Source organism: Nerophis ophidion, linkage group LG04, assembly GCF_033978795.1.
Source record: "Nerophis ophidion isolate RoL-2023_Sa linkage group LG04, RoL_Noph_v1.0, whole genome shotgun sequence".
In the NCBI taxonomy this organism is placed as follows: domain Eukaryota; kingdom Metazoa; phylum Chordata; class Actinopteri; order Syngnathiformes; family Syngnathidae; genus Nerophis; species Nerophis ophidion.
In genome coordinates, this window is record NC_084614.1 from 11065413 (window position 1) to 11092622 (window position 27210).

A 27210-nucleotide genomic window follows, 5' to 3' on the forward strand; every position below is an offset into this window, starting at 1 on the left:
TTTGCATACATTCATATTTTTTAATTGATCAGCGAAATAGACATTTTATCATTTAGGTTGGCAGCTGATGCACGGCGCCAGTAAAAGGATGACGACACAGAGAGAGAGGACGGCATTTTTGGTTTTCTGCCAGTGAATAATTTAAGTTTGGCGTTTTGTTTTTTCATTACTACAAGGAATAATTAAATGGACATTAAGTATTTTACTTAACCTTCAACCCCACGTCTTTTTCGGAGTTAAAAACGTTTTGTTGCATGCAGAAATTTTATTTCATTTTTTCTGCAGTCGTTCATTGATTTCATAAACGTAACCCATTATAGTTTGTTTATACATAGCCCAAAGCAAAAAGAAAACTTTATATGCAGTGTTATTTATTTTTTTAATTTTTAATTTTATTTTATATTTTAATTTTTTTTCCTGTCCAGCTTCTCAGGCAAATCATATAGTTGATGTAGATGCCCATATCGGCTGTTCACATTTACTTTACAGAAGAGAAGTGTAGGATACTTCTCTTGTTGCCTTATTTAAATTTGACTTTATTAAATGTATTTATATTATCATTTTGTGCAGCCGGGCTGGAGCAGCAAGGGATAGAAAGAGAAAAAAAGGAAGACAAAGGGGGAAATTGTGGGGATCAGAGGGGGATTAGACAGTGTTATTTCATTTTAAATTTCAAAAGAGTTTTGTGGCTCCCATTGTTTTCTTTAATTTGTGAAACAGGTCTAAATGGCTCTTTGAGTGGTAAAGGTTGCCGACCCCTGTCGTAGACAAATTCAAATAAAGTCGTTTTGCTTTACAAGTGGACGAAGCTACTGACAGCAATACAGACTGCCTGTTCATCACATACGTCCGCTTTGTGAATGGCAAGTCACTGTGCGAGGATTTACTGTTTTGCAAATACGTAAAAAATAGAGCCACTGCTGATGAGCTGTTCAAGATAATGGACAGTTTCCTCAAAGAACACAACCTTAAATGGGAAAACTGTGTGGACTTTTGCTCCGATGGCGCACAGACCATGGCAGGGTCAAGAAACGGGCAGCAGGCTCTAATAAAGCGGGTTGCGCCAAATGCGCATTGGTCACACTGCGTCATTCACCGGGAAGCACTCGCATTAAGGCAGCTCAGCCCCGAACTCAATGAGGTTTTAACAGATGTTGTGAGCGCGGTAAATTTGATCAAAACACGAAAAAGTGGCACTTTTAATTTATTTGATATTGAACTTGATGCAAGTTATTTGATTTATTATTGAACTTGATGCAAGTTATTTGATTTATTATTGAAATTGATGCAAGTTATTTGATTTATTATTGAACTTGATGCAAGTTATAACACTTTTATTTGATTTATTATTGGAATTGATGCAATTTATAACACTTTTGTTTTATTTATTATTGAACTTGATGCAAGTTATTTGATTTTATATTGAAGTTGATGCAAGTTATTTGATTTATTATTGAACTTGATGCAAGTTATTTGATTTATTATTGAACTTGATACAAGTTATAACACTTTTATTTGATTTATTATTAGAGTTGATGCAAGTTATAACACTTTTGTTTTATTTATTATTGAACTTGATGCAAGTTATTTGATTTATTATTGAACTTGATGCAAGTTATACCACAGCTGCACAGTTATTTTATTTTGTTATTGAACTTGATTTTATTTTATGTTATTGAGTTGGAATGTATACAACTTGATGTTACTTGATGTTCAATAATTTTGAAAATGTTAAACTTGGCATTAGCGATCTGTTAGGGCGATGAGGGCAGGTGGGGCTTGAAAACTCCCCTTTGTCCAAAGTGGGGGATGTCCAAAAAAGTTTGAGAACCACTGCACTAGTGTATATGACTGATGATGGGGAGCGGTGGATTACTAGGGCATTGTCTATAAGTCTGTAAGTGTATACTGCATTTTGTACTGCATTTGTTTCATGTATGAAAAGCACTGTATACATTTGATTTGATTTACAGAATATCAGAAGCAATGTTTTTTCATTTTAATTTCCCCTCGGGGTTTAATAAAGTATATCTGATTCTGATTCTGATTTGCTATGATAATTAATGTAATGCAATTCCAGTTCCACACACAACTTTTATAGGGAATCATTGTAATTTTACATGCAGGTGACCATGTAAAATATATAAATAACGGGTGGAATGGATAAGTTAACTTTTAACATCACTTTTACATTTATTTAGGATTATTGCAAAGACAGTGATGAAGGGAGAGGGCGGCAGAGAGAAAAGCTACATTCGTACTTTGCTAGGAGTTATTTCTTGAAATAAAATGTTTCTCACCTTCTTTATTAAAGTACTAGCAATTACAACTTTCTTCAGCCCCCCGATGGATTATTTTGCAGTTGTATTCAATAAAAAAACAGAGCGTGAGAAAGTCATCGATGTCTGGGCTTCCTCATTTACGCAATCAATTCAACGGAATGGCACACGGGAAAATTGATTACTTTGTTATGCACTATGTTTATATGGAAAAAAACTTTTGTAAACCATTTTTGTTAAACAGTTATCAATACAGTGATACTATAGGTTTGGTGAAAAACTTAAGAATCCAGGAGGCATGGCTTCCAAGTGAAAGCCTCTATTTAAGGAATAATACTGGTTAGTTAGAAATGACCAATCAATCAATCAATCAAAGTTTACTTATATAGCCCTTAATCACAAATGTCTCAAAGGGCTGCACAAGCCACAACAACATCCTCGGCTCAGATCCCGCGCAATGAATGCAAAGAGGATATGTTTAATAATGTGAGAGTCCAGTCCATATTGGACTGAACCAAAAGCATCTGTTTTAGCTGTTAACTGTAGAACACAAAGAAGTCAAAACACAATTAGACATTTCTGAGCTTCATTTTCCTTCATGTTGACTGACAGTAATTGGTAATTATCGAATGATTGCCTCTTGCAGCTTCCGTGGAGAGACTCTTATTAAAAATGCCACCTGACTTACCGGCTCAGTTCGATCAATATTAAATTTCCAGTTTTAGGTACAACTAAAGCTTGTCTCAAAAAAAACCCTGGTGAAAGCAAATTGCAGATTATATAAGAAGTTACACTTGCAAGGAAAATATATTTAAATTTTGATCCCATGACAAACACATTCAAATAAAAATGCTAAATTAAAAGCTCCTGCACAAGATTGTCAGTCATGGCCTTGATTCTTCCAGCATACACTACAAATACATTGGGTTGCGCTAACCTTAACAGCTCCAGTTTTGAGTTTGAAGTCAACATAAACGTGAGACTTCGGATGGAGTTCAACGTGAGGATTTGCTGCCCTCACGGATAACATACTTTAATCAAGATGTCAAAATGAGTACAGAGAGCAACGTACTGTGCATTAGGCTAGGGGCTAATGTGAAAATTAACTTTGAAAAGTTCAACTCTGGCTGGCAGTGAAATGATAGCCAGCGATTTTAGAAGCATGTATCCCTGCATTAAAATTTTGTTGAATAAATACAAATTGTTTGGGAGAACAGAGCTATTTATTACACCGTTGAAAGCTGCTTAATCCGTCATTTTTCAATTTATTCCGCAGATGAAGAGCTCTGGGAACATGATCAGTGAATGAAGACATGTTGGAAGAAGCATCGTGAAAAAGCTGCTACCATTTGATTATAGAAATAATTAATATTTCAGGAATTATATAGAATTGATTGGATAAAAAAATAAACCTTTTGAATGATACTTCAGCAGATCCCAACCATCGTTTGCCTCTAAAAAGACATTCAAGAACTCAAAGAAATAAACAATGTTATAGATAAAATGATCCAAACTACAGTACATGTACCCTTCCATGATAAACTAGAACATTACTCAGTGGAGTAATGGCCTCCCCCAATGTCGAACAATTCTTATTTTGAAACTTCTGGAGCTGGATCCAGATCTTGATCATCATCAAAAAATAATAAATGTCTCCTGATCATCTTATACCAAATTTCCTTCTAAATTTTTTACAGTGTTTTGAGTTGGACCAATAAAAAAATGCATACATCGAGTCATCCAGTATTGTGATTTTTTTCCCCAGGAAGACAAACAAAAATGACTTTTCTTGTTTTGTTTGATTTTTTAAGTAAAAATGCAAGTGAAATAAAAATACAACTTTTGTTTCTTTGCACTTGAAAAATAGAAAAACCTTTTAATAGTTTTTTTTTATAAGAACAAAAAATTTTTTTTTTTTAAATAAAAAAAATAAACATTTTAAAGGTCCTGCAGTCCTGGGTTCAAATCCAGGCTCGGGATCTTTCTGTGTGGAGTTTGCATGTTCTCCCCGTGAATGCGTGGGTTCCCTCCGGGTACTCCGGCTTCCTCCCACTTCCAAAGATATGCACCTGGGGATAGGTTGATTGGCAACACTAAAAATTGGCCCTAGTGTGTGAATGTTGTCTGTCTATCTGTGTTGGCCCTGCGATGAGGTGGCGACTTGTCCAGGGTGTACCCCGCCTTCCGCCCGATTGTAGCTGAGATAGGCGCCAGCGCCCCCCGCGACCCCGAAAGGGAATAAGCGGTAGAAAATGGATGGATGGATGGATGGATTTTAAACAATATTTGTGAGTATTTAGAATTTACAAAGATATTCCATCCATCCATCCATCCATTTTCTATTCCTCAGATGTGTTTTGTACATTTGGAAAAAAATTGAAAACTGTGTACTATGTACAAATATTTCCCAATTGTTTGCCAAAATTTGTGATATTGTACTGTACCCATGCGAGATCGCACTTGAAATAATACAGCTTCACCACATCGCAATTTTTTAAATATATTTTTTTATTTTTCAAGCATATTCTACAGGTTTTTTGGTCTTCACTGAAGCATTTTTAATCAGAGAACTACATGGCTAAATAAACTACAAATAACAATACATAAAACCTATCAGAGAACACTGTTCAGTATCACTGATTGTTTCAGCCTCAGACATTATTGGATATTGGATAAAACAACTGTAAAGGTGACTAAAATGTATTATGGGCTCTCATAATGTTTAAAAATGTATTTGGAAAGTCTCAAATAGGTTTTTAATGTTGTAGCTATGAAAATATTGTATTTATAGTAGATGATGCCTACTTTGCAGAAATTCATTAATCGAGGTCATGTCCGTATATATTTTTTTTTACTGGACACAGGTCATTCGCCTCCACAGAGTAAACTTCTTACCCTTCTTTGTGCTATGATGTATTATTTACCGATATTTTGTAGAGCAATATCTGGATTAATGGTGCCACATGGAGTATATTTGTGCCTCAGAAGCTCTAAAAAATTAGAATAAGTGGTGGTGTGACCTGCCGCAAGTCAATTACACATCTATGCTGAGATCATATGAAAAAGGAGGCTCTTTTTAGCCACAAGTAGAAAAGGTGTGCCTTTTTACCAACAATCACTGCATTAGAAGGCATTTTCGCCCCATGGGTTTGTCAGAGACTAGTGGCCAAATTACCAGCATGTCTGACACTTTAACTCACATGTCTCATGTCAGCTTTGTGCCTCGTGTACAATTTTCACTGTTAACAGATTGTGAAAATGGGGGAGAGTGGAAATTGAACACAAGACTAAAATTAGTCTGCTACATGTCAATCTTTACTGCCTAATATGACAAGCAGGTCTGGTTGACAGGAAAGGGAAGCGGAGGGAATAGGTCTAAATTGCATATCAGCTTGGTCAGGGGCTTGATTATAACTACCATTCCCTATTGTAATGATGCTGCAATTGAAAAGTTGCTGAAGATGTGCAGTGGAGAAAGACTAAAAAGTACTTTCTTCGGGAAACCATTTCTTTTACAAATTCACATCCTCTGTGTTGTTTTTTGTTTTTTTCCTATTGCACGCTATACATCAAATCAGCAACAAATACAAATAAGTTTAACACATCTGGACATGTTATATATTAACCTGTCATTTGGTACTTCCCTAAAGATTTTTTAGGTTGACATTAGTCCATCCTACCTCCTAGAGTCATCCCAGCTTCAAAACACTTCTTCAGTCGACAAGATGGACAGTTTTTTCTTCTTAGTTTGTCAATGGTACAGTCGTTCTTGCTGGCACACAAGTATTTTTGCTTGCCTTGGAGAAGAGCAGAGTAGTGTTTAGCAACTAGAGGTCAAAATGTACAATGTGTCATTTTGATGAAAATAACATTGATGTTCATTTTACACTTAATATACCTTCTGCTGCCCTCTTGAAGAAAACCTTGCAGCTGCCGCAGGTGAGCGCACCGTAATGGCAGCCGGATGCCTCGTCTGAACAGATGAGGCATGTCCTCTGTGGTGGGAAGAAGAACTCCATGGGGAACATGTGCTCTCTGCCAGTCTCAAACCTGTACAAAGAAATATACCGTTTGTACAGGAGATGTCATAATACCTTCATATTATACACCCATCTACCATACACCAATATTCTAAAGAGATCCACACAAGAACAGTATAAAAAATGGGCATTTTATCATGCCATGAAGTGTTTCTGGCAGTTTGCGTAACCCTCTAAACATGGCAGACCCCAGTCCAAAAGGCAGCACGGGTTGTCTTTGTGTTGCTATGGTCCATGTGACCAGAAGAACATCAGCTGAAACCTCTATCAAATTATAGAAAAACGAAAGACCAGAACATTTTAAATAGACACATGTCAATGACCAAGCAGGCAAGCAGTCCGAGACCATCATTCTGTAGATCATTAAAAATGTCAAAACAAAACAGTTAGCCGACAAAGCTCTTGCTAGGATTATCACGCCTTTACCTCTAAACTTTACAATAACTCAACAACTTACAACAATCATAAGAAGTATTCAATTTAATGTGCTAACATCATCTATGTGGTGATGTGCAGTTACCACTGATGTCTTTGGATTGTTTTCTATACTTTAAATTTATAACCCAGAAAAAGCAGACACTGAAACACACAGGGTTTCAGTGGTGCCATGACCCGGATCAGAGTGAGGTTTAGGGGGTTTAGTGTAACAAAGGCCAGCCAGTGGGGCTGAGCCATGTGTACATTGGTAAACCTCACTCCCTGACAACCTCAGGAGCAGTGCTGGTTACCGGTTTGATAGCTCGGGTTTTTAGCTCCGTAGCTAGCCTCATGCCAGACGACCGATGTACCAATCTTGTGCAAAACAGAAAAGCATGGACTGAATCAGGCAGGGTTACATTAACACAAATTAATGCATTGCTGAGTACAGAGGAGCCAAGTGAAGAATCACTGTCACATGAGCCGTCTAATAACCTAACCCCCGCTCTTAATACTGAAGAAGCAGGGATGTCTATGGATGCTGAAAAAGCAAATGACAGACTGGAGTGGAATTATCCATGTTATGTCTTGGAGAGATTTGGCTTTGGTAACAGTTTTATTTCATGGATTAAGCTTCTATACTCATCTCCAGAGGCCTCGGTCAGGACAAATAGTATTTGATTTGAATATTTTCGCCTTAACCATTACACATGGCAGGGCTGCCTGCCAGGCCCATTGCCTTTTGCTTTTGCCATTGAGCCTCTGTCAATGGTGCTTCGTACCAACTTGCTTATTACGTGCATATGTATACACAATGTGCAAGTGAAAGTCTCTCTCTATGCAGATGACCTCCATATATATAGGTCTCGGACATCTCTGTCTTGGTCCTGGCTGCCTTAAGTAGTCTGGAATCCTTCAGATGTGTCTAGATACAAATTAAACTTGGATTAAAGTGAAATATTTCTTATACATTATGCTGCTAAGAAATCTCTTCTGCACAATTTTCTTTTAAAATTGCCGCACAAAGTTTCACATACGTGGGTGTTCAGGCCACACATAGGTTTGCAGAACTTTATAAAGCCAACTTTGTTTCACTGTTCAGAATCCAGGGAGATTTTGATAGCTGGTCCTTAATTTATCAGCAGTGGCCCGTCTCAACGCTGTTAAAATGAATGTCCTTCCGCGATTTTTAGATTTGTTTAGGTGTATACTATTTTTTCTCCCTTAGTCTTTCTCACGTAAATTAGATTTTAGACTTTATTTGGAATAGAAAGACTCACAGATTATGTAAACAATATTTACTGAGATGTAAATCATCAGGGGGATCAGCACTGCCAAACTTTAGGTTTTACAATTGGGCCACCAACAATTCTTAAATCTTGGGTGCAATATTAAGCATTGGACTCTGCTATGGCTGGTTATGAAGGCTAACTCAACTAAACCAGTATCTCTTAGGTCTCTGGTTCACACTCCTATCCATTCTTCTACTTCCGCTTTTACGAAAATTCCTAGTGTGAAAACCTCACTCAGAATTTGGGTTCAGTTCAAGGACTATTTTGGTTCAGAGACTATCAATAATGTCTTTTTCAAAGATATTCAAGTCTGGAGATCAACAACACTGACACTAATCATACAGGGAGCGGACCGCCACAGTCAGACAGTCTGATACCCCAAACTCTCTGAGCACTCTCCACAGGACTTCCCGAGGGACACGGTCGAATGCCTTCTCCATGTCCACAAAACAAATGTAGACTGGTTGGGCGAACTCCCATGCACCCTCAAAGATCCTGCCGAGAATATATAGTTAGTCCACAGTTCCAGGACCAGGACAAAAAAACACACTGCTCCTCCTGAATCTGAGGTTTGACTATCTGATGTAGGCTCCTCTCCAGTACACCTGAATAGACTTTACCGGGGAGGCTGAGGAATGTGATCCCACGATAATTGGAACACACAATACGGTTCCCCTTTTTTTAAATAGAGGAATCACCACCCCTGTATGACAATTCAGAGGCATCGCCCCTGATGTCAACACAATGCTTCAGAGTCTTATCAACCACGAAAACCCAAGGACAAGCAGCTTGACAAGATTTTGGCACTGATGGCCAAATTGAAGCGTTTTTCAGCCTCTCATCAAGCTGCTGGGCCAGTATTGGTAGCGACGTCGCTGATGAGATCACCCCAGCAGGGAGGCATGGTAGCGTCGTGGACGACCTCACCGGAATTATAACACCAAACACAGGAAAACAGACATGATCAAACTGTCAGTAGTGAGCCTGAAACTTTCAATGAATAACTTTTCAAAGTGTATGTATTCCTATTCAACAAATGTCTCAATTAAGAAAAATGAAAATTTAACAATATTTTTTCATTCATTCAGCAAATCTGGGCCCTGTATTGACCACTTCCTCCAAATACCCAGAGTATGATCAAGACAACAATCAGCTGAACACACAGGGACTATCTTAAAATTTGCTGGTGCGTGACATGTGTCCTCTTTTTATAGTGTAAGAGAAGGGCTTCAAGTAGGGCTGGGCAATATGGCCTTTTTTTAATATCTCGATATTTTTTAGGCCATGTCACGATACACTACATATATCTCGACATTTTGTCTTAGCCTTGAATGAACACTTGATGCATATAATTACACCAGTATGATGATTCTATGTGTCTACATTACAACATTCTTCTTCATACAGCATTAATATGTGCTCATTTTTTTTTTACTTTCATGCAGAGAGGAAAATCACAACTAAGTCAATTTACCAAAACTGTATTCATTACCAGTTATTAAGCAGTGGCACAAACATTCATGTAATTTCAAAACAGAAAGTGTAAGATTGTCAGAGACATTTTAAAACAAGCTATAAGTGCACTTTTGTGCATGACGTCACCAAGATGACATATCAAAACAACACTAAATTAAAGTGTACTTTTTGTACAGAACGCCACTACAATAGTTAAAAACAAATAAAGTGCACTTTTGTGCATCATATCTCACAAGATTTTTCAATAACCGTTAAATAAAAATGAGCTGCATAATAGGTTCCTGCGGACGTTATTTCCTTCTGTTGTTGACTTCCAGTCTGAGGCACTGCATTGTAGCTTTCTTCCTGATCAGAAGGGCCTTATGTGCAGGAATTAGCATCACAGAGAGACGGTCTGAGGAGCCAAAATGGGGCGGGGTGTAGCTTTTAATGCTTGTTTGATGTTGCTGTAGATCAGGGGCGCTCACACTTTTTCTGCAGGTGAGCTACTTTTCAATCGACCAAGTCGAGGAGATCTACCTCATTCCTATTTATAATTTATATTTATTTATTTATTTATGAAAGAGACATTTTTGTTAACAAGTTAATGGTGTTTAATGATAATACAGGCATGTTTAACACACATAGATTCCTTTCTTTCATGAAGACAAGAATATAAGTTGGTGTATTTGATTCTGATGACTTGCATTGATTGGAATTAGACAGTGGTGCTGAGAACGTCCGCATTTTCAAATGGAGGAAAAAAAAAGTCCTCCTTTCTGTCCAATACTACATGAAAGTGGTTGGATTTGGCATCTCATTTGTCCAACTTGCATACTCGTTTTTAAACACTTTGTTATGAGAGTAGCATATGTGTGTGGCCCTTTAATGTCTGGCAGCAGGTGAGTGACGTCAGTGAGTGTGCGGGTGGGCAAGCAAGTGAGAAAGCGGTCGCTGAGGGCGGGGGAGAAATACATTGGCATCAAACTTCGTAGCTTGCTAGATTGTGCACGCTAGCTTTCTGAGACTCTTATTTTGTTAGCACAGGCAGGATGAAACAGGTCTTTTATGGTGAAGACAGGAACTGTGCAGTCGGTCTTTAGAGTTTTGACAGTAGGTACGGAGTCTCTAGAAATAAAATGTGTTTCTCTGCGTCCGCCCTTTTAGTGATTTTTTTCTTAAATATGAGCTCGCAGCAGCCAGCGTCATCTCACAAGATCCTCGGGTGCCGAGAATGTCAAACAACTGACGAAAGTGAAGTCTTGGTATGATTGATGATTGCTCATTTTTATGTATATTTTTTAATGCCTGGCTTGAGATCGACTGTCGATCGCGATCGACGTAATGCCCACCCCTGCTGTAGATCATGTCTAGCTTGCTTCCACCCCTAGCTGCACAATTCACATATTGATAGAAATGGGGGTACACAGTTTTCATGTTAGCTTAATTAAAGTCCCCTGCCACGATGAAAACTCTCTCTGGATGTGTAGATTGCAGTTGATAGAGCAGTATAAAGCATTCAGGGCTTCTTTGGTGTTAGCACTAGGAGGAATGTACCCTGCTGTGAAGATCATAGCACTGAATTTCCACAGGCCATTTTATTTACCCCGCGGGGTAAACAAAATGTCCTGCATTTTATAGTTAGTTGTTCTACATCGGGAGAGCAGTGAGACTATCTTCTCGTTGTTGCACCATTTGTTGTTGGTGTATATAGGATAGGGTAGGTCTTTATTGTCATTGCACAAGTACAACAAAACTTTGTTTTCAGCACAAACCTGTTCAAGATTAGACAAACAAACAGTGTACAGGGTTACAGAATAACAACGCTGATGGGTCGCCATAAGGCGCCCCGTAAAAGATGGGAAAAAAGTAAACGCTGGGGAAGAATGAGTAAAAAAATACAATCTAGACTGGGCTCCTAAGGGGGCCCAGTCTGGAGTGGGAAAAAAACCTCCATAGCAAAGCACATATACATATTACAACATACATGTTGACATATCTAGCAACAGAGGGAAGGTAGTTCAAGGTCATGGTGGTAGGCCGCAGCTCTACAGGCGCTGACCATCCATTCATCACCCCTACGGGATTTGCGGGGGGTGTATGTGTGGCGTATATTTTTTTGTGGATGTGTGTGTGTGTAAGCCCGCAGTGTGTCTTTGTTTCGCGGTCTTGATGTATTATGCAGTTGTTAGTCCAAAGTCAACAACAACAGGTGTGTGTCCATTAGAGAAAAGAAGGGAGTTTGTTGTGTCTTTGCTGCAATGACCTTCGGGAGAGTCTCGAAGCCAAGGAAACAATCCAAGTTAGAATGATTTGTATGCGAGTGAAAATAAAATTTGCTTTTCACTCCAAATGGTCTATGACTGGTCCTCAAACCTGCAGGGTAGACAGTCCAATGTAATCCACAGTTCTTCCCGCATCCTCCAATCATTTGTGGCAGCTTTGGGATACTTTGAAGACTGCCAGCAACTTCCAATTTGTCGACAAACCAGAGCAACGCTTACTTCAATTAGCAAATGTCCTATTGATAATAATTCCGAATTGGTGGATATCTTCATGTCGTCGACAGAAAACGGTCGCCAAGCACGCAGCCCTCCTTCTCCCAAGAGTCCGTCGTGTGTCCAGCAACAACCGCTTCGTCACGACAGCAGGTTTCCCCAAACCCAAGATCGTGTCAATTTTGTTGAGGCCAGTTAAATAGTTCCAATGTTTAGATTTGGAGAGCAGTGCAAAAAGAGACAACAAGAACGTTAAGATAAGACAAAACAAAGAAGCAAGCAGGTGAGATAAGGGAGAGGAAAGGGGAGCGTCCACCCTTGATGAGTGCCAGAGAGAAAAGAGCAAACACAGCCGCCTCTGGATTTACCGGGGAGAGTGCTGCTCCTATCCAACCGAAACATTGTTAGCCCCTCGATGCTAACTGCCTCGTCTGGAACGGATGGTTTCAGTCACGTTTCTGTGAGAAATATGGCACAGCAGTCCCTCATCTCCAGTCTTGTGTTTAAATCCAGCTTCAGGTAGTCCAGTTTGTTCTCCAGGGAGCGGATATTTGAAAGCAGGAAGGAAGGAAGCAGCGCTCTTTGAGGACTAGCTTTTAGCTTTGTTGTTAGCCCCGCTTGGCATCCCCGTTTCTGCTTCCGATCACACCGCTTACGTCTCCTCCGTCGACGGTCCCCGCTGGTACTTGGCACCGCTGCTTCACAGGCCGCTGGGTGTAGCTGGCGTAGTATTCCCATGCTACCGAGGAGGTCCAGCGTAAACACATCTTTTGGTCTAAAACTGTTCCATTTATCTGCATCTAAAATTGTCTGGCAGTCGTATGTTACTTTGGAGTGACTACGCTGGAAGTTAACTTTGAAATGTACAGAATATACTGATACATTTGCCACAAAAGTTCCATTATTACCACACACCTCTGCAGTCGCAGGGCGCCGCCATCTTGAGAAACGTTTGAAAAGTTGAAACATTTTAACAGTAACACTGTGTTTGAATATAGAATATAGAATATAGGAAAATAACACCGTGTACTCTAATTAAGTGATTCTTAGTCGTACCACAAGATGGAGCCCACTTGTGATAAGTACGCATACCACAGTTTGAGAATCACTGATGTAGAGGACTAGAATGTTTATTATGATTTAATGGGAGTTTTCTGTTTTTACAGGTACACTCACCGGAGTGACTCTCGACTTTCTCCGCCGTGAATTTGACTAGCCTGCAAAAGACTTTGGCTTCTGATTGGCTCTGCCACTAAGTCATGCGTGGTTTGCGTAGCCAATTAAATGGCACCGTGGGCGAGACAATGTTGGGAGACAGAAGAAAAGCACAACTTCATTTGGGCCAAAAACACAAGTTTTAAATGCGCCCATCGAATGAAAAAAAGGGTAGATGCTTGTTTAATGATTGTTACATTTAAAATGATAGTAACGGTGATGATAGAGGGTAACTATTACCAGATGTTAATACATGTAAAAATGCCAAAAATTGGCGCTGATAATCGATCCCACCCACATACTTATTAGGTCAAATGCACTATAAGGCGCACTGAACCTTCTATTTTATTTATGTAACATACACAAAGGACATTATACTTTATAATGTTTATATTTTCAGTCTTACAAACCTAAATAAAGGAAGACATGTAAAAAAATAAAACTGAGGAAGAAAAACAATTCAAAAGAAGGAACATCAACCATCACCAAAATATTCAGTGTAGCTTTCACCACAACTCATGAACTGAAGTTCATTAGGATGAAGATTTGTATAAAATGTGACGTCTGGTGTTAAATTGCATTAATCTAAGTTTGCGGCAACTGTAGTGAACCTTTACTTTAGCAATGAGTGCATGCACTGAAAATGTGATTTTTTTTGTTCACATCGCTAAAAAATCCTACTGCTCCTCATTGTGTTTTTGGGATGATTGAGCATTGAGTGGGCAACATTTTGGCGCAAAAACTGTAGCCTAGAGGCCAGGGTAGAAAGAAGGCAAAATGTGCCCAACCTTAGCCTTGAGCAGAGAAAAAAATAATAACACTTGGACATAACGGTGACTATTTTACCCTAAAATTGTTTGAGACGCAGTGGTGAAAAAATAAGTCTGTTTTCACAATATCTGTTGGGTTACAGTGAGACAACAGTGGTGAAGACAGAGAGGAATTGTAAAAAAGGCAAACCATGAGACCCAGCCCAGATAAATAAGAAAGATCACTACAGCAGACTTCCGAGAGCACCTGTCAACTAACTTGGCAGCTGCATGTCATCCCAATTGCAAAAAGCCTATTCCACTGCTTTTCTGAAGATTAACTACTAAGCGAGGGCCACAATGAGGTAAGATGTGTAGTGAACACTAAACAGTGAATATTACTTCTAAAAACAAAACACTTTCCACACCAACATTTTTAAATTAGAAGCACATTCTTAACAAATGATTAATTGATAATGGAGTGCAATAATTGGCTGCAACCAGCAGAGGCCCTCCTGGCTAATTAAGTCTCTTCTAGTTTGCTCTCTAAAAGGAGCACCAAGCATCTAGGAATTTGCGATGTTTCGATCCTGCAAATTCAAGCAATTCCTGTGAATAGTGTGAAGCCTCACAACTTTGTTCAATCCCCATAGCTTTCTCATAGATTTTGGAAAATCATTGTAATTTTCACCAAACAAATTTTTCCTTGAACAAACGATTTCATCAACACCTATGTTTTTTTCTTGTGTATACCAAGTAGGATCAGCAACGTCACTTCCGTTTTTCTTGTTATTGGCATAATTAACACGATGATAAAGCAGCTAAAACGTAGCATTAAAAAACAAGTAAGAGTCAGTGTAAAGTTTGATCAGAAAATGCTGCATATCTGTTCTGTTCTTGGGTGTTAAGTTCAAGTTTCAAGTTTACAAGTTTATTCACAATACCATATAACAATTATAATAGTCGTGAATATCATCATTTAAAGATGTTGGTACGTGAAAGGGTCCCCCAAATAAGCTAGAAGAAGCTTTTAACAGGGGGTCCAAAGGACAATATATACATGGAAAGGTTAAACATAGTAGCAAGCACAACAACAAAAAACAAAAACAAAATAACAACAACGCTATTTGATAAACACAAGATAATAGTACTAAAGGAAGCATACACATACATACATACATTCATTCAACCATCTTGAGGCTCTCATTAAGCTGGTTGTAACGCAGGTGTCAAATACATTTGCGGAGACTATTATGCTCTTGTCTTTCTATTTCCTCTTTGCGCACTTCCTAGTCACGTGACCGCCACAGTCCAATCAGCTGTAGGTATATACCGGTAGCCGGAAGTGACTGGTATGCTCTTGCTGTAGTTAATCTTTGGCAACTCTGCGCACTCCTCCCTTGTCACGTGACCGCCGCGGTCCAATTGGTGGTGCTTATAGCAGGAAGTAGCCAGGAGACAGGACATGAGAGATCGATTGCATTTCTGCTCGAGGTAGGCTTTAAACATTGTTTTCACCTGAAATATTGTGCTGACGTTTTTTTAAACTACATGCCTATTTTGTAACTTTATAGAGCCGACTTCCAGCGCCAGATTCTTTGTCATTAAGCTGTGTTTGACTGTAGAAGCTGAATTGGTGAGTCCATATTCATGACAATAGCACTTTAAGCATTAATATTTCTTAATTGCAACAGTCTTTGTGGTATATTCTCAATCGTCCATATAAAAGTTTTGACTTAAACTAATGATCACATTTGTGTATTGAATGTACTTTTATGTGTTTAGATCATAAGCACATTTAGTGCACTGACTGCTTTGTATAGGTCATAATTATGCTGCTAATGGTTATTTTAGCATTTTATTGCATATTGTGATTCTGATGTTTATTGATTTATATTGTACAATATTAAGGAAAGAATTAGAAATTATTGAATATTTATTATGAATACTTGATAATATATTATTGAATAATATATTATGAATACTTGATGGTATATTGTTGGATAATATATTATGAATACTAGATAACACAACTTAGTGTTATTTGATGAAGATTTGTGTACCCATGGATATATAAGAATGGTTCTGGCTTTTACACAGGCCAGGCTTCTCTTTTTGATGGCGAGCTAAGGAAAATAATCACCTAGTCCAAGGATCAAGTTTGGAAGATTCCAGCCAGGAACCTCACCACCTGCTCTGTCTGGGCTGGTAGGAGGCTCTCGAGCCGACCCTTTACAATTGTCACTTTACCTGCAGCACATGGACTGTACTGCCGTCCTTTTTTTCCCCCAAGAACAACTATCTGAACTGAGATTTAAACAAGATCCAGAGACACTGAATAGTTAAATGGAATTGTATACATGTATATAGTACTTGTGTTTTTCTCTTTAAATTACTTTCATGTTGAATGGCCATTCAACTCATTGTGTGTATATATGTGTTGTCCATCACTAATTCTCTAATACACGGTGTCAACCAAACTACAATTCAAGCTCTGCCTCTCTCTACGAGTTGAAACTAGTCTTCTGTTCCTAGACCATAACACCCCATAAATATATTTAGTGCATTGCTTTGTAGCATGCATAGGTTACAAAATTAGTGGCGAGCTAGCCAGGAGAGAGCGCAGCTTAAATTATGTTGTGTGGACAGAATGTAACTTTACAATGGACGTAATTGAGAAACATGGCATAAATATACATAATGCAGTGTTGATTGAATGTGATACAACGGCTGAAGAAAATGAAGAGGTAATGACCTTTTTGTCTAAATACGGTTCGATTGGTCAGTGTGAAATTATTGATGATTGGGAATCAGATTTTAGGCATGAATGGGTTATTGAGTATAATTCTGCTGATGCTATTAACGCACTGCGTCACATTTTGCCTTATACTTTTGTGAGTCAAAATGGTAAAATTTCTGAAATATTTGAGCTGTCTGCTGTTTGCGCTACTAGCATAGAGAAACAAAAAACAAATGCATATTTATCTGATTTAAAAGAGTTGGCTAAGCTAACTGGTAAGGACTTTACGGAAGTCCTCAACGATGTGATGTCCCTGCTTGGTCACTCTGTTATGCAGCTTGGTCCAGTCCAAACTAAAACTCTGCCAACTTCTGCTGCTCAAGCAACCCAGTCAACCCCCACTGCCAGTACTGAGAGTCAGGAATTGCTATCCGATCGCATTGAACATAAAACCCATTCCAAAACCAGAACCTCTTTCCCACATATTGCTGCACCTACCCTGAACCCACCAGAAGTCCAACGTTATGTGGTTGAGCACATCGTTAAAAACGAGGACAGTGCGATGCTTCATCTCTCCAGCCAGCGTCTCAGAGTTTTTTCTGGGAGGTTGCCCCGGCCTCCAAATGAAACATATTATGAAACATGGCGTGTTACTGTGGATTTAATGGTAAATGATTCCTCTATTTCTGATTTGCAGCGATCACGCAAAATTTTTGAAAGTCTTCTGCCTCCCGCAGCCGACATGGTCAAGCACTTGAAGCCTGAAACACAGCCTGCAGTCTATCTCCATATTCTGGATTCAGCGTACGGCACTGTGCAAGACGGAGATGAGCTTTATGCTAAATTCATGGACACGTTTCAAGACTCAAATGAAATGGCATCGTCCTACCTTCAGAGGCTGCAAGTTGCTCTCAATTTAGCTGTCAAGAGAGGGGGAGTTCTACACGAGGAGACAAAGAAACACTTACTCAACCAGTTTTGTAGAGGCTGTTGGGACAATGTCGTAATCTCCGAGCTCCAACTCAGGCAACGTAAGCATAATCCGCCATCCTTTGCTGAACTATTGCTGCTATTGCGCACAGAGGAGGACCGAAAAGCAGCCAAGACCCTTCGCATGAAGTAGCATCTCAGCCCATCCAAAACAAGAGCCACAACTCAAGCACAATGCGCTTATGCTGGTGGTGAAGATCATCAAAGTACAACATTGGAAAAACTTACAAAACAACTGGCAGATATACAGAGACAATTGACAGCTTTGATCACCGCCCAATCTGGAAAAAAACAAGCCTCACCAGCTAAGACACCAACTGGTGCTGGTTCCCCACATGCCAAATCTTCTACTCGACACTCCAGTTCTGCACCGTCTGGACCAAGACCCGGTTATTGCTACCAATGTGGTGAAGAAGGGCATATTAAAGCAACATGTGACAGTCCTCCAAATCCTGCTTTGGTGTCATTCAAGAAAAGACAACATGCAGAGAAGCTACAGAGATGGAAGAATTCAAGCACAGGTCATTCTTTAAACTGACCCCAGTTCCTGTTACGGGACGAATTGGAACTGCTTTGGCTCAAAAATGTCCCAAAAATTTTACAGCTGTTACCTGCACTAAACTTACTCCTTCTCCAATCACAAAAACATATCTACCGAAAGGGTTGATTGGATCTAAGTGTACAAGTGAAGTCCGCATCGCTGGTCAAGTCTGCTCCTGCTTACTCGATACTGGGTCCCAAGTTACAAGTGTTCCTGTTGCAGTTTATAATAAATATTTTTCTCAAGAACCCTTGAAGTCTCTCTCCGACCTTCTGCAAGTTGAAGGGGCAGCCGGCAAAACTGTACCCTACCTGGGCTAAATTGAAATGATTGTTACATTCCCTAAAGATTTTGTTGGTGAAGACACAGAAGTAGCAACACTCGCACTTGTGGTTCCGGATTCCCGTCCAGAGTTTCAATCACAAGTACTGATTGGTATGAATACCCTTGAGCCATTGTACGACCAGTATGTGGAGAGAAATCAAGGCAATTTCCAGCCAAAGACACACAGATACAGAGCTGTCCTGCAACTGCTCCAACTGCGGCGCCAACAAACACAGTTGGGCAGTGAAGGTTTTGTGAAGCTATCAAGTGAAGGATCAGTTACAATTCCCCCTGGCCACACGGTTGTGGTTGAAGGTTCCATATATGGAAAAACTCCACCTGCAGGCTGTTCTGTACTCATTGAGCATCCCTCATCTCCAGTGGCTGGTGGACTCTGTGTGACAAGTTGTCTCATTACTATTGCAAAGAATACCTCCAATAAAGTTCCTGTCATTCTCAAAAATGAGTCGGAACAAAAAGTGTCAATACCATCTCTGAGCACTATTGCCAATCTTATCACGGCACCTCAAATCTTGTCACATCAAACTTCTCTTTCATCCGAACTCATTGAAAGTCTTTCGCACAATCTACATTTTGATTTTGGTGACTCAATCATCCCAAAGGAATGGAAAGACAGGATTATGACCAAACTGAAAGGAATACCAGAGGTCTTCTCTTGTCACGATCTGGATTTTGGCAAAACTGGACAAGTCAAACACCACATCAAACTGAATGATGAAACCCCATTCAAACAGCGTCCAAAGCCAATACATCCACAGGATGTAAGGCAGTTCGACGACATCTGCAAGGTCTTCTCAAAGCGGGAGTAATCAGAGAGTCTGATTCTCCCTTTGCCTCACCTATTGTAGTCGTGCGCAAGAAAAATGGTGATGTCCGTCTGTGTATTGACTACAGAAAGCTGAACCTCAAAACCATTAAAGACGCTTATGCCCTCCCCAGCCTGGAAGAATCATTTTCAGCGTTGACTGGCTCAAGATGGTTTAGCGTATTAGATCTCAAGTCTGGTTATTACCAGATTGAGATGAATGAAGCGGATAAAGCAAAAACTGCCTTTGTTACTCCGTTAGGATTCTGGGAGTTTAATCGCATGCCACAAGGCGTTACCAATGCTCCCTCAACTTTTCAGCGACTAATGGAAAAGTGCATGACAGATCTCCACTTGGAGGAAGTTCTTGTGTTCCTCGACGATTTGATTGTCTTTTCACAAACCTTGGAAGAGCATGAAGAGCGCCTGCTAAGAGTCCTTAACAGATTGAAGGAATATGGCCTCAAGTTATCTCTGGAGAAGTGCAAGTTCTTCCAAACCTCTGTACGGTACCTGGGTCATGTGGTGTCTGAGGAGTGAGTGAAGACTGATCCAGTGAAGATTTCTGCCTTAAAGACCTGGCCAATTCCATGCACCCTGAAGACCTGGCCAATTCCATGCACCCTGAAAGAGTTAAAATCATTTTTAGGATTCGCTGGTTATTACCGAAGGTTCATCCGAGGATATTCTGCGATAGCCAAACCACTGAATGACTTGACACAGGGCTATACACCACCCTGTAGATCTGGACAGAGAGGATCCAATTCCAAGTCACACTACTCGACACATACACCTTTTGGTGAAAGGTGGTCATCAGAATGTCAGAGTGCCTTTGAAAACCTGATTGAGCACCTAACTACTGCACCCGTTCTGGGGTTTGCAGACCCGAAGAAGCCATACATCTTACATACAGATGCTAGTGCCATAGGTCTTGGTGCAGCTCTCTATCAAGAGCAAGATGGTCACTTGGGAGCCATCGCGTATGCTAGCCGTGGTTTATCCACCAGCGAATCACGATACCCTGCTCATAAACTGGAATTTCTAGCATTGAAATGGAGCATTACTGCAAAATTTCATGATTATCTGTATGGTGCTAACTTTGTTGTGGTTACAGACAACAACCCATTAACATACATCCTGACATCCGCCAAACTTGATGCTGCTAGTCACCGTTGGCTTGCAGCACTTTCAACATACAACTTCACACTTCAGTATCGGACTGGCAAGCAAAACCTTGACGCTGATGCACTGTCACGCCGTCCCCATGATTCATCTCTTGATACTTCCTCTGATCTAGATCTCATCCGTCAGTTCACCGATGGGCACAGCAGTGCACCCGGATATGAAATTTCCCCAGAAGTCGTCGCGGCCATTTGCCAAAGTCGTTTTGTGAAAAACTGGAGTTCAACCAGTTCCACTGATTACCCTCCCATCACACTGGTTGAGTCCATGACCACCTCTGTCAAAGCCATCCCTGAGAGTTATCTGGACGAAAATCAGCATGGGTTGCTAGTCGTTCCAGCCTTGTCTATTGAGGAAATCAGGGAGAAACAGAGATCTGATCAATCCATCCGAGAGGTCATTCACCAGTTGGAAACGGGAGAGCATGTATCTCATACAGTGAGACACGAGCTTCCTGAATTGGCATTGCTTCTTCGAGAATTGAACCGCCTGGAATTGGTGGATGGTGTCCTCTACAGAAGAAGGAAAGATAGAGATGAAGAACTTTTCCAGCTCGTTTTACCTGATGGGTTGAGGGCCTTGGTTCTGAAAAGTCTTCACAATGACATGGGACACTTAGGTGTTGAGCAAACACTAGACCTCGTACGCTCTAGATTTTTTTGGCCACGTATGTCAACAGATGTTGAAACCAAAATCAGGACTTGTGACCGGTGTGTCCGACGAAAATCCCCACCAGAGAGAGCCGCACCCTTGGTTAATATTACCACCACTCGGCCACTTGAGTTGGTGTGTATGGATTTTTTTATCTTTAGAACCTGACCAGAGTAACACCAAAGACATACTAGTTCTAACGGATCACTTTACCAAGTTTGCTGTGGCTTTACCTACCCCTAATCAGAAACCACATACCGTTGCACGTTACTTATGGGAACACTTCATAGTTTACTATGGGATACCTGAGAAACTGCATACTGATCAAGGACCAGACTTTGAGTCTAAGCTCACAAAAGAACTCTGTGAGATTGTTGGTATTGTTAAGACAAAAACTACTCCATATCATCCACGAGGGAACCCTGTAGAGCGCTTTAACCGAACTCTATTAAGTATGCTCGGAACCTTGGAGCCCAAGCAGAAGAAGCGATGGAAAGAATACGTGAAACCACTCTGCCATGCGTACAATTGTACCAAGAATGATGTAACTGGATTCACGCCCTATGAATTAATGTTTGGTCGCTCACCCCGCCTTCCAGTTGATCTTGCTTTCAGTCTTCCAGTTCGAGGAAAGCAGTCAAAATCACATTCCCAGTATGTTGAGCATTTATGTTCACGGCTTGAGCAAAGTTTCGAGCTTGGTGCTAGATATGCGGAGAAATCTGCAGAACACAATAAAAGAAGATTTGATAAACGAGTTACCCCATCTAGTTTAGACGTTGGTGATCGTGTTTTAGTTCGCAATGTGAAACTGCGAGGAAAGCACAAACTTGAGGATAAGTGGGAGCGTGAGGTATATGTCGTTCTCAGCTGTGCTGGTGACCTTCCAGTATATACAGTGAGACTAGAAAGGGATGACAACGCTCCAACTCAAACTCTTCACCGTGATCTTCTACTGCCCTGTGAGTCTCTTCAGAGTGATACTTGCCAAAAGTCTCCTGAAGCAACGCCTCCTCGCAGGCCAGTGACCAGAAGCCAGCAGCAAGAGACACCGCTTGGTGAGAATCATGACAATTCTGAAGATGAGGATGATTGCCAATTACCTCTATTTGCAAGCCTTTCACCTGAAACCTTAACTGTTAAAAAAAAGCATCCTACCATCGCTCGACAATGCTCCAAAGTGTATACTTACGGAACCTGTGAAACCCTACTTGCCTGATCCAGGGAAGTCCTCTGCGGATCCAGCCACATCACCGCCTCCATCTGTGAGAGAAGATCATGCATACTTACCTGCATCCAATGAGCCTGTTCTCTTTTCAGCTAAAGAACCTGAAATTGGAGAACAAGATAAAATGGATGGAGAAACTGAGAAGAGTGGCCAAGCAGAAACATCCCCAGAATCTAGCGACCCTGCCCTTACCCAGTCGGTTGTGTTTGACTCTGAAGTTCTCGATGCGCCTGATGCTATTCGTCATTCTTCAAGACAGCGACAACCACCTAAGCGATTTGGTTATTCCACGTTGGGTAATCCTTTTATTTCAGTTGTTCAGACGCTTTTCCATAGTCTAGCAGATGCCTATAGTGAGATACTTAGTAGCCCCCCTGCAGGGAACTCTAGCTTAGAACTACCCGTTCACATTATATAGTGTGCACATGGAGGTGCACCATCTTAAGGTGGGAGGGTGTAACGCAGGTGTGAAATACATTTGCGGAGACTATTATGCTCTTGTCTTTCTATTTACTCTTTCCGCACTTCCTAGTCACGTGACTGCCACAGTCCAATCAGCTGTAGGTATATACCGGTAGCCGGAAGTGACTGGTATGCTCTTGCTGTAGTTAATCTTTGGCAACTCGGCGCACTCCTTCCTTGTCACGTGACCGCGGCGGTCCAATTGGTGGTGCTTATAAGCCGATAGCAGGAAGTAGCCAGGAGACAGGACATGAGAGATCAATTGCATTTCTGCTCGAGGTAGGCTTTAAACATTGTTTTCACCTGAAATATTGTGCTGACGTTTTTTTAAACTACATGCCTATTTTGTAACTTTATAGAGCCGACTTCCAGCACCAGATTCTTTGTCATTAAGCTGTGTTTGACTGTAGAAGCTGAATTGGTGAATCCATATTCATGACAATAGCACTTTAAGCATTAATATTTCTTCATTGCAACAGTCTTTGTGGCATATTCTCAATCGTCCATATAAAAGGTTTGACTTAAACTAATGATCACATTTGTGTATTGAATGTACTTTTATGTGTTTAGATCATAAGCACATTTAGTGCACTGACTGCTTTGTATAGGTCATAATTATGCTGCTAATGGTTATTTTAGCATTTTATTGCATATTGTGATTCTGATGTTTATTGATTTATATTGTACAATATTGAGGAAAGAATTAGATAATATTGAATAATATATTATGAATACTTGATGGCATATTGTTGGATAATATATTATGAATACTAGATAACGCAACTTAGTGTTATTTAATGAAGATTTGTGTACACATGGATATATAAGAATGGTTCTGGCTCTTACACAGGCCAGGCTTCTCTTTTTGATGGCGAGCTAAGGAAAATAATCACCTAGTCCAAGGATCAAGTTTGGAAGATTCCAGCCAGGAACCTCACCACCTGCTCTGTCTGGGCTGGTAGGAGGCTCTCGAGCCGACCCTTTACAATTGTCCCTTTACCTGCGGCACATGGACTGTACTGCTGTCCTTTTTTCCCCCCAAGAACAACTATCTGAACTGAGATTTAAACAAGATCCAGAGACACTGAATAGTTAAATGGAATTGTATACATGTATATAGTACTTGTGTTTTTCTCTTTAAATTACTTTCATGTTGAATGGCCATTCAACTCATTGTGTGTATATACAGTATGTGTTGTCCATCACTAATTCTCTAATACACGGTGTCAACCAAACTACAATTCAAGCTCTGCCTCTCTCTAAGAGTTGAAACTAGTCTTCTGTTCCTAGCCCATAACACCCCATAAATATCTTTAGTGCATTGCTTTGTAGCACGTATAGGTTACATGGTTCTAAATCTTTCGTCCCCTGCATACGACACTGTGAGCGGTACAAGCCAATAAAAGATGTTTACCTGTTATCAGATCTAAGTTACGAGTGTTGTGGGCATGCTGGGGATGGTAGATAGGAACCAAGGTACAGAGCCTAAGATTCAGCCTGTAAATGACTTGATAGGTTAAACAATCATTTTGACAAATATTGAACTCTGTCAGTCTTAAGAGATGATATTTATGAAATAGATGACGAGTGGGGGCATTAAACTTGGACCATGACAGGGCCCGTATAATTTTATTTTGCATGGATTCTAATTTGTGAAGGTAGGTAGGAAAGGTGTTACACTAGATGATATTACAGTAGTTTAGATGTGGTTCAAAGAGAGTTTTGTATAAGGTAAGTAGAGCATAAAGAGGAAGATAATGACGAAGGTGAAAGAACAGGCCAACATATTTGGATAATTTGTTTAACAGATGGCTAATGTGACATTTAAAATTGAGGTATTCGTCAATGATGACCCCCAGGAATTTTGTGGAATATACTCTCTGTATTTCCTGCCCATTAATGTTGATATGGCAGTGCTCAGTATTTGTCCGGTTTTTATTAGAACGAAATAGAATACAATTTGTTTTATTTACATTACGTGAGAGCTTATTGCATTTGAACCAGGAATCAACTTTCACAAGCTCTGATTTGACAGTTTCTTGTAGATCGTGTAGGCTCCTGTGTTCAAATTGAGAGACAGGTAATAGCTCTTACATAGTGCCGAGAGAAGTGGTTCATAAAGATAATAAAGTCAGGACAAAACAAGTGCAACGAAGGAAATTGCTCTCATGCTTGTGTTTGCAGCGATCACTTTTGTAAAATGTTTGTTTGAACATTTGATTTCTTTGAGAAATTTTCCGTGATGTAATCGAGTTATATATATGGGGGACGGCGTGGCGAAGTTGGGACAGTGGCCGTGCCAGCAATCCCCACCTTCTACCATCCTAGTCACGTCCGTTGTGTCCTTGGGCAAAACACTTCACCCTTGCTCCTGATGGGTTCTGGTTAGCGCCTTGCATGGCAGCTCCCGCCATCAGTGTGTGAATGTGTGTGTGAATGGGTGAATGTGGAAATACTGTCAAAGCACTTTGGGCTCCTTAAAAAGGGGTACAAAAGCGCTATACAAGTACAACCATTTATTTATATTATTAGTGTCAGAGAGCAGAACTAAATGTGGATAAAATGACAATAGATCACATTAGTTTTTGTTCATTTGTGGTTGCTTGGCCTAAATATAACTACTTAGACCTGGTTGTGCAAATAAACTGAGGTCACGTTAATTCCTACTAACAAATATTGTGATTGTTGATCCAAGTCACTGCATTTTTGTTGTCGGTTTTCATAAATGAAACTAAAAATGTAGTTGTGCAGGAAAGCAAAGTGCCTTATTCGACAGATATGACCACATTATAGCGTCTTTGATGATATTTGTTAGCATCAAGAAAATATCCTTAATAGTATTAATGAACTAGATTAGGGGTCCCCAAACTTTCTGACTTGGGGGCCGCATTGGTTTAAAACAATTTGGTAGGGAGCCGGGCTGTATATTTATATATACATATGTTCTTCGCGCACTAATTGACTGAAAGAGCGCACACTTGCTGCGATGATGTCAAGTTATTGATGGGAAAATGCATTTTTAGACAATATGATTTGCCTGAGCGGTTAGGAGACACCGAGCGTAACAAGTGGTAGAAAATGGCTTAGAAAGGACATAGCTTAAAAAATAATAATAAAAAATCAGGGCCCGCAGGCCGTAGTTTGGAGACCTCTGAACTACATGAATAAATAAGATAAACAGCATATATGGAATCTTGATATTGCTAACAAACATTGCTGAACAAAAGGGATATATACAGCTAAATAATGAGCCAAAATATGAACTTTACAGCATAAAAACAACTGGAGACATGAAGTGTAGATGAGACTAATATTTGTAGCAGGAAATCAACCAAATAAAAACTTCTCATTTTTCTCATTAGCGTCACGATCACAGCAGCACCGCACGTGTTATGTCAATGTACTTAACGATGCACGAATAAATCCAACTTGATTTTTTACGGATTAATGCTTAATTTGTAGACCCCGCAGATGTAAAGACATGATGTGACTCCAATCTTTTCTTCTCTACATACCGTGAGTGTCAAATGAAGTGAGTTAGCAGTAACCTCTTAGTGATGATAAATGGTTTAAATCTTTTTTTATAAAATATTTTTCTTAAAAGTGTAAAAATCCACTCCAACCCATCTTAAGTATGTTTTCATGATCACTTTTATATTTGCCTCTAAACCTTTCAAAATAAGTCTAAATCTGCATGGATTCAGGTAACTAAAAAGTTGCCTAATGGGGCTTAGACCATCGGCTGAAACCCAGAAGTGTTTGGATGTGCCTCTCTGTCATGTGATTGCAACCCATCTATTGTAATGAGCTGCCTGGACAGGTCAGATGTGGTATATTGTTTTCCTGTGTTTATGAGTTTAGTTCGTCTCCGTGCTCCTTCCTCCCTGTTTACTCCTCTTCCTGTGCGCTTCCCCTGCATTGTCACAGTCAGGATAGAGCCCTGATGGACACACCTGTCTCTGTTTGGTGATTGGGAAAATCACCTGCTGCCAATCTTCATTTGAGTGCTTTAAATGCCAGCAGTGCTGGTTCATTGTACTTGCTATGCTTTACTTGACATGTGATTACTGTGTATACTTCGTACCTGCATAGTACATATATTGTTCCTTATGCTTTTTCAGCACTTCCCTGCTGCACTATTTTTAGGTATTTTTGAGCCTTAAATACTTTTCCTATCTGCACACTTTCTCCTGTCTCTGCATCTTGGGTTACAATGCAGAGAATAATTTCGCCACACCTTGTGTGTGTGTGTGACAATCATTGGTACTTTAACTTTAACCTAACAACTACCGCAGCAATGCGTAATCGTGACAATAACTCT

At 40.0% G+C, this 27210-nt stretch overlaps 1 protein-coding gene and 1 long non-coding RNA gene across 2 annotated transcripts in view; one reads left to right on the forward strand and one right to left on the reverse strand.

Moving 5' to 3' along the window:
• LOC133550902 (uncharacterized) overlaps positions 1-4015 on the forward strand; it is a 57965-nt gene extending 53950 nt beyond the window's left edge. The window contains exon 3 of the long non-coding RNA XR_009806398.1: positions 3556-4015. This is a non-coding gene — a long non-coding RNA (uncharacterized LOC133550902). The remainder of the gene's footprint in view (positions 1-3555) is intronic.
• LOC133550901 (androgen receptor-like) overlaps positions 1-27210 on the reverse strand; it is an 86427-nt gene that overhangs the window by 50585 nt on the left and 8632 nt on the right. Inside the window, exons 2-3 of the mRNA XM_061897031.1 lie at positions 6178-6329; positions 5960-6076 (exon numbers count right to left, since the gene is read on the reverse strand). Coding sequence (XP_061753015.1) covers positions 5960-6076; positions 6178-6329 — 269 coding nt within the window. The remainder of the gene's footprint in view (positions 1-5959; positions 6077-6177; positions 6330-27210) is intronic.